The following is a 21,614-nucleotide window of genomic DNA, read 5'->3' as shown; positions in this document are numbered from 1 at the left end:
TTATCATACCATGTATAAAATTATTAATCACAAAAGTAATATATGAAAGTTTTAGATCTCGAAAATTACTTGAGAAGACTCACATTAATTTATATTCTGCTCAAAAGGTTATATTTCGTGTGTTAAGAAATAATATTCATGCTGGGAATGGGATAACATTTTCTTAGTTAAAGATTTTAACTTGTCAAAATAATTATATAGCAAAAGAAAATTCGAATTTGTCAAAAAAAAAAAAAACTTCCAAGAAAAGGAAAAAGAAAATTCGAATTACCCTAGGAAGACCTATAATAATAACACGTACAAATATTACTAATTTATTTAAAGTAATAAGCGCATAAAAATCTATCTATTCAATATCGCAGTATCTTTAAGTTCTAGATTAGGAATTGTTATCTAGCCAAATTGGATAAGCCCATTGTGTGTAACAATATTACTTCAAAGCATCTTTCGAGGGTGATCAGATATAAGCTATGTTTTACCAAAGGAATCTAAAGATATATAATTATGTAAATATTATCAACAAAGGTAAACTAACTAGTGTCGTGCTACTATATTACAAATGACCAAAGCCAGTATATGACGGTGAATATTCTTGCAATTTCTTGACGTCTCAACAAGAAAGTCAGCTTTCAAGAATATGTAAAAAAATAATGCGAAGTTGTTAATTTGTCGTAATCCAGCTGGTTACTTATCCATTTCGATGAAAATAAATCAACTTTAATCGTCTAAATTAAAATGTAACTTGACTCTTGACCAAGCTTCTTTTATTGATATATTTCATTATTTGTTTATTTTGATATAAGGTAAACATTTTTATCATCCTCATATCCAGTCAGAAAAGACCGGTCGTGATAATTAAGTCTTCTACCTTACTAATATTTTTTTTCTCTTGCACAAAATTGACAGTACTATATAATTGAGAAATACTTAGAGAGGACAAGAAACGTGTTATAAAGTTAAACAAAGAAGAAATGTGAGGCCAAAAACTCCAAATCGAAAATGGAAGAATCACTCTCACGGTGGCAGTGTCACCGTCAGGAAGCGATATATTCTGGTGTATGATGGACCACCTTCCCTCTTATGTTCCTTCTACATTTCACACTCGGCCGCCTTGAGTCAACGCGTTCATATATATGCTTGTTTTATACCGCCCTACAAAAATACCTTGTTTATTATAATGTATTGATTAGAAAATTAAAACTTACGTATATGCATGCATATATTTATATAGTCTTTTGTTGAAGAAGAAATATATAAGCGACTATAACAAAATGATAGAATTTTCTTTTCCAAAAAATTGATTTATATGCGAGCTTTCGATGAACATGTTACTTAATGGGAGTCTATAGGTTCATTATTAGTCGAATATAGGTCCACTAGAATAAAAGCAGTGTATTATCCGGAACTTATTGTTATAGGTAAAAAAATTCAAACTAAATTATAGAGTTTTTCGTGTACGATTGTAAATTTGCTGTATCAAAAATACACATCCAATAGAAACTGATCTGTAGGCTTGGCCAATATACATGCATTGACTGTAATACTGTTGGGATACCACATATTGATTAAAGATGAATATCTACACTGGATTGATAAGTTTTATATTGGCAATTGGATTCCTTACATGCATTTTGTAATCAAAAGTGTAATTAGAATAGATGTGTAAGCATCTTTGACCAGTAAAAAGTAGGTGAGATCGAAAATAAGTTGTTTAGCTATATCTTTAGCTGTTTCTGATTATTGGTCTATATATGCATAATGCATCTCTTTATCTATGAAAATAGATGTGGCTGGTCTATTGCCGAAAATCACTTATGCATTATTTAGGCAGATCATACTCAAACTCGGGTGTAAACAAAATTGGGGAAAAGAGAACTTGAACATATTAAAATCAACTTCGATTGGGTACGTATTCAAAATGAATCTTGCAAAGGCTTTAATCTAAAGCATTAAGTACAAACTTATTCGTTTCACATTATTCATACGGACCTGTGTATATATGGAGCCAAAAAGAAGAAATCAGAGGGAAAAAAGCTAGGATGCATGTACTTTTAACAAGAAAATAAAAAAAGATGCATGTAACCAAACAAGAAATAAATTAAAGCGAAAGAGAATCTAATGACTCTTTGGTAAGTAAAAACACAGGTTTGGACCATTTTATTTTATGACATTAGTTTCGCTGGTTTTAGCTCGACGTACAAATGATGGATCGAATATCCAAAAACCTCTTATATATGAACACATAATACATTAATACGGGTTTTGTAGATTTTAATTTCTTACACTGAAAATTTTAAGAAACAGAAAAGTAAAGTATATTTCATGTGTGGCTAGAGTAGAAATGGTTCTCTCATGTTTTCCATTTTAACTTATTACTTTTCTTGCTTTTGTGACATAGGATTAGTATTGTTCTCAAAGTGATGTTTTGTCCCAGAAACGGTATATAGTAAAATTCAAGATTTCAGTAAAGAAACGTTAGATCTAAATGTTATACTAATAAGAAAGTCACGAGATTCGATACGTTGTTCGAACATGGAGAACATGTCAATCATCGACGGCTGACGAAAAAATATTAATAATGTTTTTAGTCGGAGAGACCAACAAACATCACTTCTTTCTATATATAATATTCAATATGTTTGGTGTACATAATTGATTGTACTTTTTTTACATGACGTAATTTTATTGTTTTACAACGAGGGTTTTATGTCAAAGTGAAAAAAGTGAAATTGAAAAGGCTATTTAAAGGGTGTGAAGGGAAGACACTAATTGCACAAACCAAAAACAAAACAACCAATGGGGTCGCCAATGGCCTCTTTAGTGGCAACTTTGCTTGTCTTAACAATCTCTCTCACCTTTGTATCTCAATCAACCGCTAACTATTTCTATTCTTCTCCTCCACCACCGGTTAAGCACTACTCACCTCCTCCGGTTAAGCACTACTCACCTCCTCCGGTTTACCATTCCCCACCCCCACCAAAGAAACACTACGAGTACAAGTCTCCTCCTCCTCCGGTTAAGCACTACTCACCTCCTCCGGTTTACCATTCCCCACCCCCACCAAAGAAACACTACGAGTACAAGTCTCCTCCTCCTCCGGTTAAGCACTACTCTCCACCACCGGTTTACCACTCCCCACCGCCACCCAAGAAGCACTACGTGTACAAATCCCCTCCTCCTCCGGTTAAACACTACTCTCCTCCTCCAGTTTACCACTCTCCACCCCCACCAAAGAAACACTACGTGTACAAGTCTCCTCCTCCTCCGGTTAAGCACTACTCTCCCCCACCGGTTTACCACTCACCGCCACCCCCCAAGAAACATTACGTATACAAGTCTCCTCCTCCTCCAGTTAAGCACTACTCTCCGCCCCCGGTTTACCATTCCCCACCACCACCAAAGAAACACTACGTCTACAAGTCTCCTCCTCCTCCAGTTAAGCACTACTCTCCGCCCCCGGTTTACCATTCCCCACCACCACCACCAAAGAAACACTACGTTTACAAATCTCCGCCACCACCGGTGAAGCACTACTCTCCTCCCCCAGTTTACCATTCTCCGCCCCCACCCAAGAAGCATTACGTTTACAAATCTCCACCGCCACCGGTTAAGCACTACTCTCCTCCCCCGGTTTACCATTCCCCACCACCACCAAAGAAACATTACGTATACAAGTCCCCTCCTCCTCCGGTTAAGCACTACTCCCCGCCTCCAGTGTACCATTCCCCACCACCACCAAAGAAACACTACGTATACAAGTCCCCTCCTCCTCCGGTTAAGCACTACTCTCCTCCACACCATCCTTACCTCTACAAATCTCCTCCTCCTCCATACCACTATTAGAATTCTCTATCACGGTAAATACTCTCTCAAATAGTACTTACATCTACACATCTCGCTAACTCAACGAATAAGAGCTTATGTTGATGCATGCATGTCACTCATAATATTATATTCGTTATATACTTTGCAGGAGAACACGATGTACACAAGAAGAAAAAGACAAGACGAAGCCATTACTGGTGATTGTAATAAGAGAAAGAAAAGATGAAAGATAAGAATCCAAGCACAGAAAGCTTTCTCATCATTTTCAAAGTATTTTTAGAGTTTTATTGTAATAAATATGGAACATGTGTCTGTTGATCAATCAGTGGTACATGCATGCAATCAGTAGAAACATATTTATGTTTGTAAGTTTAATTACGTCTTGTTTCTTTCTGATTTTTTTATGTGCAAGTTTGCTTTGTCCCAATAATAAAATATATTTTCTTAATTAAAAGTAGTTAATATAATAATAAGTCTCGAAATGCCCCATTTTCATATAGAACAAGTACATATTTTTTGTTTATAACAAAAAATCAATTTTATAGTTCTTCCAATTATCATGCATGTACGCATATGTTTTACTACAATTTTATAGTTCTTCCAATTATCATACAAATACACGGAATAAACACTTACAATTATCGGCCACCATATTGTACAAACACTACTTTAGTTTTACTTTCATGGAATAAACATTGTTTCTTGTACATACATATATGTTAGAGTATTGATAGTGTATAGAATTAGTTACAAATTTAGTTAGCGTTGTTTGTTACTTTCACCTCGTATTAATACAACATCATCATGTATATTCACTATAAGAAATGGGATCGACGATTAATCAAAATCACACAGTGATTCCGATTGCACTAGTCAATCTATGAATCAGTACGATATCTGTTATTTCATCTTGATATATATATCGCTCCGTTAGTACATACATGTATTGATAATATTGTATAGTCAGAAGGTATATATTAATTGCCATGTATAATTGTATTGGGTTAGATTATGTCATAATTCTCAGACAATAAAAAAAATGGTATAGTCAGAATTATCAGCCAATGAAAAGTAACGGGTCAACAAATAACTAGTCTACGAACTTGAAGTGGGACATTTTATCTAACGTTAAGTTGGATAATAAAAGTCACCTACGTACCTCACAGTCTAATCAAAAAGGTTAAGTTGGATAGTAAAAGATATGGCTATAAAATCAAATCACCTCCTCTCAACCAAATTATGCTTTTTATACATATATATATCAACCAACCAAATTATGCTTTTATGAAGTCAATATTAGTGCATGGCTATCAAATCAAATCAAAATTTCCAATTTATTTTTAATCTTTTGTTCTTTATTGTATATTCTTCCGTTTGTTTCTTTTCAATTTGTATTATTCTTCTTGGAAACCTTCTGTTCAGCTGCCATAACTTTTTTTATTCTCTCAACTAGAGTCTCTCGACGACCCATTTGATAGCCTAATTTTTGTCACTTTCGTCTATTTTATTTTCGCCATATTTGTATCTCTTTTTCGTTTTGTTAATGTATCTATCGTTTTGAGTCTTAAAGTCAATAACAGAACTAATAATAAGCTCGAATATTTTACTTGAAATTTTGATCTGTACCATGGTTGGTAGCCTCTTTCCGAAAGTGTAAAATATATACTATTTTGATGGTTACTAATCATGAAAGCAGAACAATATCTACGGTATCACTATGAATCTCGTAGTGCAATTTTTTTATACACAAAACAAAATCGTATGGTAGAGAGTAGAGATAGATTTTTACTTTATGACTAAAGAGTAAAGACTAAGACCATCATTACTGCAGTAACTTTAAAAAAAAAAATTATTATTTTTATCATATATATATATATTTTTATATTTTTATTAATGGCAACCATTATAAATACGACACGTGGCTATTTGTTAAGAGTAACGATTCTTCAGCGAGTCACTCAAGCATCGATTCTTTAATTTTTTTCTTCTCTCTTATTATTATATATTATTTTTTAAACAATCCTTGTCCTGAATAATCCTCACTAATGATGCTCTAAGACCATCATTACCCCAGCACCGTTCTGAACGATTCTTAAAAAAAAAAAAATTATTTTAATCACAATTAATTGTAACCAATCAAAAGTCAACACCTGTTGATATTTGTTGAGAACGGTTACTTCCCCAAGCAATAGAAGAAACGATATTCTTCTTATTAGACCAAATAATGAATTTTTTATTTTGTTTTTGGATCCCACTTATAAGAGTAATTGTAAGAGTATCTCCCAGTAATGATACTCTAAAATCATGATTACTGATAGTTCTTTTAGGAGTACTTTTAATTAAAAATTTAAAAGTAATAATAAAATAATAATAAAGGAAAGTAAAAGTTAAGTAACGCTTCTTCATATAGAACCGAAAGAACCGATTCTTTTGACAACAATCACATGTGGCAGGTTTTAATAAACTGATTTTTTTTTCCCAGATTTATTATTTAAATAAATAATAATATTTTTAAAAAAGTAATTAAAATATATTATTTTGATAAATGAGAAGCGTTACTTGGATAATGATGGATTAACGACTTCAATTGAAGACGAATGAGTAAATGATGTTATGAGCCCTGCTCGTAATGGGAAATCCAAAGGCCCATTAAACTCAAATTATTTGAGTCTTTTACAAAGTAGATATTATAGACTTTTAGTTTTTTAGGGAAAAGGGAAACCCTAGCTAGAAACAAAACTTGAGAGCAGCTACAATGGCGGAAACAGATATGAGCCTGTCTGACGAACTCGATTTCGGTTCACCTTATTATATAGATGAAGATGAAGTTCCGTACAGATGCTCGAGTACTATTATACTCAGCCAAGCCGAAGACAACTACGCTATCTGGAAACTTTATGTTACTCGTATCCTTCAACTCAAGAACCAATTCGCGTTCGTCGACGGATCACTTGAGAAGCCGGACGCTTCCTCGCCGCTTTATAAACGATGGTTACGTTGCAACGCGTTAATTATGTGCTGGATGTGGAATTCGATGACGGAAGAACTTAGTAAACGTGTTACGTTTGATGAAACGGCGCATGAAATTTGGGAACATGTCCGACGCATATTCGTCCCGAACGTCGATTTAAAGATTTACCAGACTCGTCAGAAAATCGCGGAGCTGAGGCAAGGTGGTGACTCGGTATCGGACTATTTTCACAAAATGAGCTATGCTTGGATGGAGTTGTCGGAATATGATCCTGTGAAAGAGTGTTCTTGCGGCGGTTGCAGCTGCGATATCACTAAACGAGCAAAGGAGGCGAGAGATAAGGAGGCGGTTTACACTTTTCTGATGGGTTTAAACAAAGAACTCATCAAGGAATCAAAAATCAAGCTCAAGAAACCTCCTTCGTCTCTTAACGAAGCTTATAGTATAGTCAAAGAAGCAGAATGGATGATGAAGTGGAGCTGGCCTAGACGTATAAGAGGTTAATATTGAGAGATCCGAAACTTACTCCTCACTCTACATTGGAGTTTTTTTTTTTTTTTTTTTTTTTTTTTTAATATGGAAGTTATCTTTAAGAACCATTATAAGTTATTATCATATTTCTTGTTGGTATCTAAGTGGGTATGTTTCTTCTGGTGGTTTAAAGCAAATGAGCCATTTTTTTTACTAATCATGAAAACAGAACAATATACTATTATATATCTATGGACTATTTTGATGGTTACTAATCATGAAAACAGAACAATATCTATGGATTACGACTATGAATCTCGTAGTGCTTTTACTTCAGGACTAATAACTTCAGTTGAGGATGATGAATGAATGAAATATGATCTCATGAACCCTGAAATTTTGGGCTCATAAGGGGAAATCCAAAGGCCCATCAAAACTCAACTTCTTTGAATCTTTTTAGTAAACGACGACTTTGTGAACTTTATTTTCCTCAGATAAAAAGTATATATTATAGATTTACTTAGGGAAAAGGTAAAACCTAGAAACAAAACTTGAGAGCAACTACAATGGCGGAAACAAGTATGAGCCTATCTGAGTCTGAAGAAATCGATTTCGGTTCACCCTATTGAATTTGGAAAATATGTTTATTTTATGTAAAATATGTTTTACCCGTAAAATATTTGAATTTGGAAAAGAATTATAAGGTGGTGTAGAAAGTTTTGATGTCTTTTTGTGTTTTTAAAAATCAAATTCACATATTTAATGTTTCACATTATTATCTATATCACTATATCACTAAATAGATAAAGCAATATTTTTTAGACTAATCGATTTAATTTAAACAAACTAATTTTAAGTTTAAAAATACAATGAGAAATATGATAAAAAAGTGGTAAATAAATGAATAATTTTTTTTCTTGTTTTCGATATGTAATTTATTTTTAATAAGTAAATAGGTTTTGAAAATGATAATTAAATACATTTTCCGAGTTAATAGTTGATTAAATATTTTATTTTTAAAAAACTAATAGTAAAAAATATTAGCTCATAATATTTCAATGACATATTTATGTAAATAATAATGAGAAGTAAAAGCATTTATTTAAAAAAGTACATGAGCTCTGTGAACGCGACACCTCAGCTTTTTTTGAAAGTGCTTCTCTATTAATATATAAGAGACAATATAAAAAGTTAAATTAATCTAAAAATTGCATAAAAACTTGAAAACATCATATATTATAAAACAAAAAATCTTCTCTAAAAACCATCTTATATTATGAAACGGAGGGAGTATATTTTTTTCATCTTTCTACTAGTAAGTTTAGAATGCCAAAGTATACGATCTAAAAAAGAAAACAACTTAAAAACTAGCACATCCGGTTACATATATTTGTAGATCAAAAAATAAAATTAAAACAACATTAATCACGTCATAACGCGTTCACAATGCTATCAACATCTATTCTATTCTCCAACAACAAATTTACTTTCTATTTTTTTTATAAAATATTTACAAAACAACATAAATTACATCATAACACGTGTTTGCAATGCAATAAACATCGATTCTATCGTCCCACGACAAACTTACTTTCTATCTTTTATAAAAAAATTGTAAATCGAAAAAAAAATCAAACAGCATTACTCACATCGCAACGCGTGTTCTCAATGCAAGAAACATTGATTCTATCGTCCAACGACAAATAACTTTGTATCTAAAAATTTTGCAGATAAAAGAAAAAAAAATTTAAACAACATTACTCACCTCATTACGCGTGTTGCAAGAAACATAGATTCTATCATCCAACAACAAATCTACTTGTATATAAAAATGTAAGCAGAATAAAAAAATTTCTAAAAAACGTTCCATACATTTTTCTTTTAAATCTTCAAAAACAAATCGGAATGAAAGTACTAAAAAAAGAGGTAAAGAGACACAAATCGTGTTGCTCACTATGACAAGAAATCAAGGAGCGAAGCTTGCTCGATTGTCTACCAACATCTAGGCTCCACAATGAACGCGATGGCTGCAGGTAATTTGTAAACAGCTGGTAAAAATTTCGATAATTGTTGAGCTAGGAAAATTTATTGATTAGAGAAGATGATGTCTTGAAAAAAGTTTGTTTAGAGAAATTTTCATGTGATGAGATGGTATTCATAAAATTTTACATATTTAACTAAATAAGAGTTTGGTCAAGTTTTTCAAATTACTTTCATAATTTCAAAATTATCTATCTTTCTACAAATGATTTTATTTGCATGTGTTACTTTGAGTTTCTCTTCAAACAATTTTAACTTAATACTTTGCTAACATCTTGTAAAGTTCTTAAGAAACCAAACGTCGATAGCTCAACTGGTAAAAATTTCTTTAACAAAGTCCAGAGGTCGCCGGTTTGAAGAACAACTTTTGGGAGGGGACCATATAAAATGTTCTGGTCCCTAGCATGAGGGGATGTATGGGCATATGCCCAGAACCTTTTAATAATTTAAAAAAAGAGAAAAAGTTCTTAAAAACTCAACAATTTTCAAAGATCTTAAAGCTTAGCTTTTCAAAGTTTTATTTTTTCAGTCATCATATATTAATGCTTTGGAATAATAATACAAGCATAAACTTTTAAATTAGAATTTATAATATTTTTTAAACACTTTTTAAAAAGTAAAAGGAAAACACACACAAACAGATCATTAAAGACATTAGAACTGAAATAATATTTTTTTTTTTTATGTTCAAGAAGGTTAATATGGATTTAGCTCCATATATTCTCTTAAGTCAGTGACACTCGATCTATGGCATCTAGGACTCGTGCTTGATGTTTTTCGGTAGAATTAAGGACACTAGCTAGGTAATATATAATTTCTTCATAGATTTCAGAATCAAATCAAATTTATCACAGTAAAATATCTTTGATTTCAAAACAAGCTCGTAAGTACATCTAGTCTCTTACGATTGAAACAAAAGTTCAGTTCTTTAAAAAACATTTGTTGACATTAGTAGGAAAAAAAGAATGATATGGTGAAAATCAATTTCTTACACATGCTAAATTATACTGTTTGCTATCATTATCAATTTCTTAGAATCTTCCTTCGTAACCGTCCTGCTCCCACTCTTGGAAATGACACATATCAAATTCTGTGAAATGCTTATTAATGTATTTCAGTAAACGTTTCAAAATCAGAAAAATTAACTATATATTGACCAAAACAGTTTGTTTGAGTCTTCAGATTTCTCTCCGGGTTATCTGAAAAAGCATTTGAATGTATGCGTTACTACTCCCTCCTGATCCCCTCTTTTAAAATGGCAGTTAGTGATTTAAACTTCACCTTATAAATCCACATGTACTCTGTTTCTCCTCCCTGACACGCAAGACATTTTTCAAAAGTAACGTATTAACACTGAGTACTTCATTATTTATACTTAAAAATTAATTTCTCACTGGGGCATCTCTCTTAATTCCCGCCTTGGCTAATCTCTCTGGAACTCGAAGCTTCCAATATCTCTCTCATCATCCAAACTTTAATATGGCTTGTGGTTTGGACGGTTACATGTAAGCTGTTTTAAAACATGGGCATGGTCGAAACTTGTACGGTTTTGGAGCCAGTCCAAAAAACAAATTCCTCGTTATAAGGATGAATAAATAAGGATGCATGCAATGTTTAAAAGTTAATTTGAATTTACTTTTTAAAACAAACTAAAAAAACAAAATTTCTTCGTGCATGTCAGGGTGACAAACATGAAACATGCGTATGCATCTTTGTTTTTTGGTCTTGACTTAGTACGTAATACATATATAAAAACAAAGAAATTAGCAATGGAGTGGACAAAATTTGTCAAAGATATTTATGAGCTTAGAAACAAAATCATCATATTACACATTTCCAATACTTCAGTTACAATTTTCTCTTTATGTGTCTACACTACTATAATATATAGGGACAGGACCGGTCCTAAGATTACCTAGGCCTAAAGCATTTATTATACAAGGTATTTTATAAAATATATTAACTGTAAGCATATGATACAAACAATTAAAAAAAATATAAAAACTGCTGTTTGGAGACATCAAACCCATGAACTGGGGTATATTTTTGTACAACAGAACCAACTTAGCTAATAACTTGTTTCATTAATCAACCCAAATTTTTTATATATATTATGTAGCCTAAAGCAGATGCTTTGACTGTTTTAGGGGTGGGCTGGGCCTGTATAGGGATATGCATGCATGTACGTATTTGCATTTACTAACATGTTAAATAAGAAGGCTCACCACCACTGAGGGGAGAACTTAAGTTAAAGCGATAAAATTTCCTTCAACAACAACAGCAAAAAAGCCAATTCAGTTTTGTGATCTCTACTCTACCAAAAAAAATGGCAGCACTCATCACCTTGTCATCATTCATCACCTTGGCATCATCATTTTTCCGTTCTCCCCTTTCCACCGTCACTACCATTTCGCAGCGACCAAGATCAGTGACCATGTGCATGGGCAAATCAGGGCCAAACACTCCCAAGGACAAGGTGGTCCTCATCACGGGTACTACAGGCACTGGCAAGTCACGCCTCTCCGTCGATCTCGCCAACCATTTCTCTGGAGAGATCATAAATTCAGATAAGATGCAAGTATATAGTGGGATAGAGATTGCAACAAATCTCATCCCACTCAATGAGCAAGGTGACCGGAAGATGGTGAACTTACCCCAGGAGAGTTTCGCTCTTTAGCGACATTGTCTATCGCTGAAGTTGTTTCTAGAGGGAAACTCCCTATTATAGTTGGTGGGTCCAACTCATTCAACCATGCTCTCCTTGCTGAGCGTTTTGAGCCGACCATTGCTCAGCGCTTTCAACCATCTGCGTGGACCTAAAGTACAACTGCTGCATCTTTTGGGTGGATGTTTCAGAGCCGGTTCTATTCCAGCACTTGTGCAACCGAGTCGACAAGATGATCGAGTCGGGGCTGTTCGAACAGCTGGCCGCTTTCTATGACCCTATAGTCGATTTAGGGCCCAGACTTGGGGTCCGAAAGACTATAGGCGTAGAGGAGTTCGATCGGTACTTCAGAGTGTACCCGCGGGAGAGGAACACAGGAGTGTGGGACTTGGGAAGAAAGGCAGCCTACGAGGAGGCTGTTAAGGGCATGAAACAAAGGACGTGTTTGCTTGTGAAGAAGCAGAAAGAGAAAATTATTAAGCTGATAAGAGGTGGCTGGGAAATCAAGAGGCTTGATGCCACAGCGGCTATCATGCAGAGCTGAATAAGAGTTCAGCAGCCTTGGAAGAAGGAAGGATTAGTTTGGAGATATGGCAGAAAGACATAGTGGAGGAAAGTGTGAAAACTGTGAACAGTTTTTTGTTGCAAGAGTAGTTTTTTTTTTTAATTATATAATGTAAATGTGTGTTTTTTTTTCTTTTCTTTTAAATGTATGTTAAAAATAAATAAAATTCTGTCTGATTTGAAGAAAAATACTATGTTATGCTTTTATGTGAGTACTTGAACACCTTTGCAATATATCAGCTCTACCATATTATATTTATGTTTTTAAGAGACTGCGGTTCATAGGAACTTAAGCAAGCCACATTTAAACAATGTGGTCTTTTAAAGCAGAGATTATGACCAATTGTATCAAAGTACGACAATTAATTTTGAAACTTTCTTCGACAATGTCCTTCTCCCTTTGTCGTCCTTTGATATAATCAGCCATAATTGTCTCTTTAATAGGTCCTAATGAACTTAAACACAGCATTGGCTACTAAAAACATAAATTTTGGTAGAGCTCATATGAAATGCAAAAGTTTTTAAGAACTCATATACAAGCATAAGATGGTTTTTTCTCTAAAACATACATTATAGTTTTATTTAATTTTTACACACAAATTACAACTGTTTTTTAACACACAATTTACGTATTTAATTGAAAAACAAAAAACTACCCTTCTAGCAAGAAGCTGTTCACCGTCTTGACGCTTTCCTCCACAACGTCCCTCTGTAAAATCTCCATGCTACTCCTTCCTTCTCCCAATGCTATTAAACTCTTATTCAGCTCGGTCATAATGGCACCCATAGCATCAAGCTTCTTGATCTCCCAACCGCCTCTTATCAGTTTGATGATCTTCTCTTTATACTTCTTCACAACCAGACACATCCTTTCTTTCATGCCCTTAACAGCCTCCTTGTAGGCTGCCTTTCTTCCCAAGTCCCACACTCCTGTGTTCCTCTCCCTCGGGTACACTCTGAAGTACTGATCGAACTCCTCTACGCCTATAGTCTTCCGGACCCCAAGTCTGGCCATAGATCTACTATAGGGTCATAGAAAGCGCTGAGCTACTCGAACAGTCCAGACTTGATCATCTGGTCGACTTGGTTGCACAGGTGCTGGAACTGAACTGGCTCCAAAAAAAACCGGCTACTTCACCAGTTATTATCAAAGTATCGATTAATCTTGACATTTACACCCACAAATCCTTATTCCTTTTCCATACTTTGATGAAATTGGTTATAATCACCGGTTTAATTGGTCAACATGAACCTAAACGTGACACTGACTACTAAAAACGTATAAAATGGTAGAGCTCATATGAAATGCAAATGTCTTCAAAAACACATATAAAAAAGCATACCATTTTTTCCAGTTAAATAACAACAATTATATGTGTCTCTTAATCATGTTTAGTTGAAAATAAAAGACATACAAGCTTATGAGCTCCGCCATACTTATGCATTTATTGCTTAGAGTTGAAAACAAAGTTTAGTTTCACAAGATCCAAAAATTCATTATTAATAATTAAGGGAAGTTAAATTCATTTATAAAAATTGGGTCTTAAACTTGTTAAATAAGTTTGTTAAATAAGATACACTGATCAACATTTGGTTGTAAATCTTGTTTTTATTTCTTTCTTGGCAAGTTTACAGTAATAGGTTAAACTCTTTTGTAAAACCTCCCCTATATTTTTAAAAAAAATGATATTTACATTCCTATTAAAAAAACTAGGATGTAGACGGGAAAAGTGAAAACTTAAAATGACTAACATTGTTAATTCACATTTCGAGTGAAAACATTATTTTTTAATCCTTTAACTATATATGAAATTCAGAAATAATGCCTAACATGAATCAGCCAAATTAATCAAATAATATTTTTTTTGTAAATACGAAAAATCAATTTAATGACAATAGAAGAACAATGTTAATAAGATATATAAATCTATGTTTGTCTAATCATAGTTAAATAATCAATTTTGAAAGATATTCACATAAAAGCAAAATTTAAATTATTATTCTCTCGAACTTACAAAAAATAAGAAGAGAATAAAACACATAGCTATAACCAACCAAATTGACTAAAAAGATAAATCTATCAAAAATGGAAATTGCTTAACGCAAATTGCCTGCAATGTAATAGTAGCAGAAAACTTTTATGAAAAGAATAAGAAAAGGGAAAAGAACAAAAAAAAACATGTTTGAATCAACATAGGATAATAAGAAGAAAATTAAAATCTTTGTAGCCGAAGCATTTTTCCAAATTTTAGTTACAAAGTTTGTGTCTTAGAATTAAAAACATATCTTCACCACTGTTATATATATATATATATATATATTTTGTTGTAAAAAGAAGATGACATAAACAATATGTAAGATATGTTGGAAGTAATATCACTTTTTTTCAATCAAAATTAAAGTATATATTCACTGGTTTTTCTCGTCTGTACAATTGGTTTCCTCGTCTGAACCATTGCTTTTGGAACTTATATCATATATATTTACTGCTACAACTTTGTTATATATTAGTCTCGTACCCTTCCATAGGTCTGGGATACCACAGAAAAATACCTCAGAAAAATAAACTTCTCAAAAGAAACATGTATTTCTCGCCCATATATTTCCTCTCTTGCATGCCTAATTATGACAGTATAATTCTTAAACCATCAGATGATTAAGATAAACTCTACATCCTCTTTCTGATCATTTACGTTCATTCTTTTCTCATCATCGAAGCTGGCCACTACCATGGCATGGCTCGCCAGCTGTTCCCACAACCTCCAGGATGTTTGGTCCACTCTCCCTCTCCTCACAGCTTTCTCTATTCGTCGCACTGGTATCCTCCTAATCTGTTTTTACATCTTCCCTCACCTCTGTACGATTGCTCCTTCCATCGAACAATCTTACTTCTTTTTATTAGTCAGACAGCTACATCACACATAACATTGGCAACAAAAATATCAACACAAGATTGGCTTAATCTCTTTTGCGTCCTCACGAAAGAATGATGACAACGGCATGCTTTGGTGGCAGTTCCCTCTATTAAAGTTTGAGAGAGAATAATAGATTAGTACTTTAAGGAACATAAGCAATGCCAAGAGAAACATCATCACTTCCTCTTTCAACAGTTTATAGAAAAAATCTACATATAGACTACACACACATTAAGAAATAGAAAATATTCTCAACGGAACAAAATCAGGAAAAAAAAATAAGAATGGTAAGAAAATATTTAATGATAGGAATAGATCAAAATTTTCAATTTGTTCATATAAGCGTCAAAATTTTTCACAACCAAATCAATATGACTCAAATAGACATATTCGATGACATGTAACAAAAGGAAATCATGATTAATTTATACTAGATGAATATCCACGCTATGCGTGGGCTTATAGTTTATCGTTTTTTATGTTTTTTATGTAGAATTTATCTATTTTTTAATTATGGAAATTTTGAAAAATATAATTTTGACTTTGATTTTTTTAATACTTCAAATAGGTTTTTTTTATTTTGCAATTGAATTATTAGATACATGCATGGACAACTTTGTTTTGAGAGCTTAAACATTCTACAATTCTTGTCTAAAACTTCTAAAAATATATTTCAAGTGAAAGCTTGATCTAAGGATGCATATTTTGTAATAAAGAGTTTTTTAGCTTCTCAGTTATATACTATGAAATAATAACATTTTAATTTTTCACGATTGCAGCTTGGTTAACTCTTTAATAGATAGAATTAAGATATACATCTTCCTTTCATGTTATCTCTTCAATTTATTGAATATAACTCTAGAATTTTTTTATAAGAATTTTATTTAATTTTTTTTGGCAACTTCTAAATATTAGATAGAATATGAAAACCCATTCTTCTTTATCTTTGTATTTTACTAAACCAACATTCTACAATTTTATTCAATTATCTTCCATTTGATAGTGAACAAAACTCCAATCTTCTTCAAAAAAATATTTTTTAGGGACAAACTTTCATGAATTTCTCTACATTATTAACAAATATCTCTATCATTGCTGCAACTCTACAAATTATTGACAAATTGTAACTCCTAAACCATATATCCATAGATTCATGGTTTACGCCGAGAGGAAGAAGTGGTTTTTTGATTCAATCCTGATGTCTTTTTTGTCTTTTGGTGATGTATCTACTTTTTTGGGATATGTTATAAGACTCTCTAAATCTTTTCTGTAAATATTGAAACTGTTTTTGTGATAAAAAATGAAAGGACCAACTTTTTTTTTTTAGATAATTAATATAATATAGTAAATAAACTACAACTAGTGGTCTCATACCCACTAGCCACCTAATCACAATCACAACCAATAGCGGAATAACAATACCAATAAATATCCAATAATAACCAATATTATAACATAAACCATATCCAATAATCAATCATCAGAAAACATGAAACCAGCAACCTAGCAATGTTTCTAATGACTCAACTCTAGCAATCTAGCAATGCCAGACATCATCCAATCAAGTCCCTAGAACATCCTCCTCTTCATCGCCTTGATTCCACGATCACACTTTGCCTTTACCTGCACCACAAACACATATTGCAATGCATGAGTATTTTATAAACACTCAATAAGCCAATCCTCCCATCTACTGGGCTATACACACAAGCAATAGAGTCATCTCTAACCATCAAACAACAATCAACAATAACAAACCAGGACTCTGCATCGACCGACACCAACATGCATCGACCGGTACCACGTGGGGATGCATCGACCGACACAAAAGCTGCATCGACCGATGCAAGTTACACATGCATCGACGAACACCCAATCTGCATCGACCGACGCATACTCGACATAACACAAAAACCCTAGAGTTTTACGCGCCGTCCTCGCACTTGCATCGACCGACGCAAGATATGCATCAATCGATGCAATGTCGAGCATCGTGTTTCCCCGAAGCTTTTCGCCGGATCTTCGTTCCTACAACCACAAAACTCGATCCCAAGCCACAAGAAAGCTTCCTAACGTCCAAACTAACGACCTAACAAGTCTAACAACACACAACAAGCAAATTAGAGAGTTCTCTAGCTTAGATAAACCATGGTCCTGCACTTACCTTTGCCAAGACGAATCTGAACCTAAACACAAGGAGAAACCGCTTCTAGGAAACTCCTACAACGATTCCAGCTACAAATCTCTACAGGAACAACCTCAAATCTCCAGGAATCACCAAGAACATCAAGAACACTTCTCTTTTTCTTTCGTTTCTCTCAAAAGCGGCTAAACACGCCTAATGAGACAAAACACGAGCTTAAGGGCTTTTCCTTTATCCAAAACGCAGCGTTTAACTTAAGTCAAAACGCAGGAACTCGACCTTGCATCCACCGATGCAACATCTGCATCGACCGATGCAACTCCCAAACCGGGATTTCGGTTCACGGATGTTACAAAAAAAAATACATAAATAGGTCTCTTTGCTTTTAATGAGGATAAACAAGTGGCACTCTCTCCACTGCTGATGTGTCACTCAGATGGAGAGAGTTGCCCATCTTTCATAATATAGATTTTAGAGATACAAGACAACAAGAACGATGGATTAAGTAAATCTACGGCCGTTTTAAATTAATTTCTGGCTTTCCGTTTTTTTTTTGGATCAAATTGGGTTTCCAAAATTTGAATCAACCACGTATTAGCTATATTGCTTATCATCTGTTTATTAATTTAAAACGGTAAGAAAAAAAAAAAAAAAAAATCTCTGTTTGTTAACCAAGTGCCTTTGGCCTAGTGGTAAAGGGGCTCCAGCTGGAGCTTCCGCCCTGGGTTCAAATCCCCTTGGCCACCCATAGACGCCTTAAGTGGTAAGAAAACGTGGATTTCTCGTGGGTCTCGTGGGATTAGTCTTTGGGCCTAGAAAGCCTTTAGGATCCCCACGGTTAACAAAAAAAACAATCTCTGTTTGTAACTAAAAGAGGAGAACTTTGAAAACTGAAAGCGACATATTACCTGGAGACTAAAGAAGACTTCAAATATCATATATGACGGTGGCATCTCTAAGGGGAAATAACAACTACCGACAATAAAGCAATCATTGGCCATGTAAATACAAAATCAAGATGCCACCCTGATAAACAGGGTCTGTTAGGAATCTCTATATATGAGAGCGAAGGAGTGTGGTGCTTTAACAAAGCGGGATGAAGAGGCACGACAAAAGGTTGTGAGAAGAGGGAGAAGAGATGCTTCACAAAAGTACGTGAATAAAAAAGTTGCAACTGAAAGACACCCGTTGGTTTAATGAATTTTCGAAAATAAACCACAGCCCTTAGATTAGTGAAAAGAACTAACCTCAACAGTTAGATTAAAAAATGACACCAGCAGACCCAAAATGAGAATCAGTTTTACCAAGAGACAAAACTATCAAATAATCTTCAAATTAGAAAAAAGAAATCTTATGTATTTATTATTTAATGTGTGGATTGGTTAGAAATATAGATCTTTTTTTCTGCCAAATGTACTTTTAATCAGAAATAAACATATGAACATTTCTTTTTGTTAAATACACAAATTAACATTTATACTTGGTTACATGATTAGAGAGTTTATTCTTAAATTTTATTTTTTGCATCCAAATATATTATAGAAAATTACATTAGTTTGCTACTCCAATATCACATCATTTGCTACACTCATAAAGGACAACAAATTAAATGTCTACAAATGCATTAGCTGCATCAAGTTCTATTGCGCGACAGTAATGAGATTTACCATGCATAGCACATACCACATACAGGCGTCGAACCAGAACGAAATCTTCTTCGTCATTTATATTTTGGTATATAATGTAATTAAGCAAAAAATAGACTTCACCATGTGTGTAATTAATTACAACTATTGGGCTTATTTTATTTGTGTAACTATGATGGGAATTTGATTCATTCTTAGTCATGCGGAGTTAATTATAGGTGTAGCAATTGTAGATGTAAATAATAATTTAATCCTATCAAGGCTTCTCTATAAAGATGATATACATCGATTTCCCAAAGCTGTTTATTTCTCCACTTTCATCTTGAAAGGCATTCTAATCAGATAGGGACTTGATCATGATCTTTTTTTATAATATATAAAATCTTACTTCTCAAATAACATATATATATATATGGGATAATCGTACATGACCGTTGTTGTCTTTCTCTTCATTAGAGCATGGCCATTGGACATCCTCAAATGAGTGTCACTATCTTTTAATAATATTAAAAATAATATTAATCTCTTTACATTCTTATTTTTAATTTTTGTCTTCCCATTAGTCATCTTTGGATGTCTAATTAAAACATAAGAGTAAAGTATTGATTTACTCTAATTAATGCGTAAATGATACAAACCACCTTCAGCACCATAGTGGATACAAAAGGAGAGACATTGCAATTTTAGTTCTACTAGACACCAAAGTAGCCCCTGAAGTTCTGGCATCACCGTTTTGAAGTACGAAAATAATGGAATGTCATACACATGAATCGATTGATGACACTGACAAAGGAACCAAACAATACCTTGCTGAACAGCTGATCCTTTTTGGTTAAAGCCAAAAATTGAACTAAACCAATTGGAATCGCCTGTATCCTTTTCAGGGGTGGCTTCAAAGCCGATTCCTCCCATCCCAAACTACGTCGCTGGTAATGTGGGTCATTGGATCTACCAGCTCATGACGCATCTTCCGTTTTCTTCTTTTTAGGACAACCCTTTTGGTGATGCAAGAGTCGCAGTTTGGACAGAACAAATCATGCGTCTCTTGCTTATCCAGCACATTCTCCACATCATAATCTTCAACGTCTTTGATGTCTAGCTCCTCCTCTACCACATTACCAGCGGGTTGATCAGCAGCATCCCGGTCTAACAAAAGAACATCAAACAAGAATTAACAAAAAATCTCAACTATATATGAAGACATACATTTCCAAACCAAACAACAACACTCAAAAATCTGAACTTAATGTTTAAAACAGACAAGACGTTCCCATAAGAGACATCTAAATCATATATATGAAAGTTGGCTAACTCTCTCTATATGAGTGCCACATCATTATTTCAGCATCTGCCACATGTCCATAATTAATGTTTACTTTAAAACATATAGCCTCTTTTCATATTCCACTCCAAAAGTTAATGATTCATTCATCATTGTTCTATATTTAATTGTAAAAATCATTATTAACTAAAGTTGAACTTTTTCATCTTATATTGAGATGTTGTGCTGAAGAGGAAGAGTTGGGCTCTAAAGGAGAAGATCACTCACTCAAGATTGATGCAGACATTTTAAAAAAATTCAAATAAAATCAACATTGCTAAGTAAGCTAATCATATATATGAAAGTTGGCTAACTCTCTCCATATGAGTGCCACATCATCATTCCAGCATCTGCCACATGTCCATAATTAATGTTAACTTTAAAACATATAGCCTCTTTTCATATTCTACTCCAAAGTTTAATGATTCATTCATCATTGTTCTATATTTAATTGTAAAAATCATTATTAACTAAAGTTGAACTTTTTCATCTTATATAGAGATGTTGTGATTAAGAGGAAGGGTTGGGCTCTAAAGGAGAAGATCACTCACTCAAGATTGATACAGACATTTTTTAAAAAATCAAATAAAATCAACATTGCTAAGTAAGCTAATTGTGTGGCAAATTCCTTTGTTCGTGAGTTTTGTATTATTAAAGGTTTCTGTCTCTAGAAGATCTAACAAAGTTTCTCTCTTTTCCGGCGAAACAAGATCATAAACGAATCTTATGATGTACATTTTGTGCGAGTGATATTGTTGAAAAGGTTACTAGCTAGAAAATTACTTCAATGTAAAGAGTAGTTTTTCATACGTTGATTTCAATTGCATTAGTGAATGATAAGAAAACTAGAAATTACAATGATCAAATCATTAAAATATGACATTTAAAATAATAAAAAGAACAAAAATAAAAGAAAAGAAAACCCGCGGCGTAGCGCGGATAATCACCTAGTAACCTTAAAAAAGATGTCATGAAATCGTAGGTCCAAGAAAGCCTAACTAACACTGGACTGACCTTTGGTGTCAAAACACAACAAAGATCCCTCTTTGTAGG

General features: G+C 33.5%; 2 protein-coding genes and 2 pseudogenes across 2 annotated transcripts; 3 read left to right on the top strand and 1 right to left on the bottom strand.

Annotated features, from left to right (window-relative positions):
• The first annotated feature begins 2,024 nt into the window (after window positions 1-2,024).
• On the top strand, window positions 2,025-4,274 carry LOC104756488 (uncharacterized). Its single transcript, XM_010479090.3, has 2 exons — window positions 2,025-3,857; window positions 3,974-4,274. Exon 1 carries the CDS (start codon window positions 2,797-2,799, stop codon window positions 3,841-3,843), a length of 1,047 nt encoding a protein of 348 aa, XP_010477392.2. The 5' UTR covers window positions 2,025-2,796; the 3' UTR covers window positions 3,844-3,857; window positions 3,974-4,274.
• A 2,129-nt stretch (window positions 4,275-6,403) lies between these two features.
• Window positions 6,404-7,316, top strand: LOC147923432 (uncharacterized). The gene has a single exon (XM_087493585.1). It carries the CDS (start codon window positions 6,581-6,583, stop codon window positions 7,298-7,300), a length of 720 nt encoding a protein of 239 aa, XP_087349711.1. The 5' UTR covers window positions 6,404-6,580; the 3' UTR covers window positions 7,301-7,316.
• Window positions 7,317-11,492: 4,176 nt separating this feature from the next.
• Window positions 11,493-12,725, top strand: LOC104759329 (adenylate isopentenyltransferase 6, chloroplastic pseudogene; annotated as a pseudogene).
• Window positions 12,726-13,188: 463 nt separating this feature from the next.
• On the bottom strand, window positions 13,189-13,551 carry LOC104759328 (adenylate isopentenyltransferase 6, chloroplastic pseudogene; annotated as a pseudogene).
• Window positions 13,552-21,614: the final 8,063 nt, after the last annotated feature.

Source organism: Camelina sativa, chromosome 17 (assembly GCF_030686135.1).
Source record: "Camelina sativa cultivar CO46 ecotype springtype chromosome 17, ASM3068613v1".
Classification (NCBI taxonomy): domain Eukaryota; kingdom Viridiplantae; phylum Streptophyta; class Magnoliopsida; order Brassicales; family Brassicaceae; genus Camelina; species Camelina sativa.
Note: the sequence above shows the minus strand (reverse complement) of the source record. Positions and strands in the feature narration are given on the sequence as shown.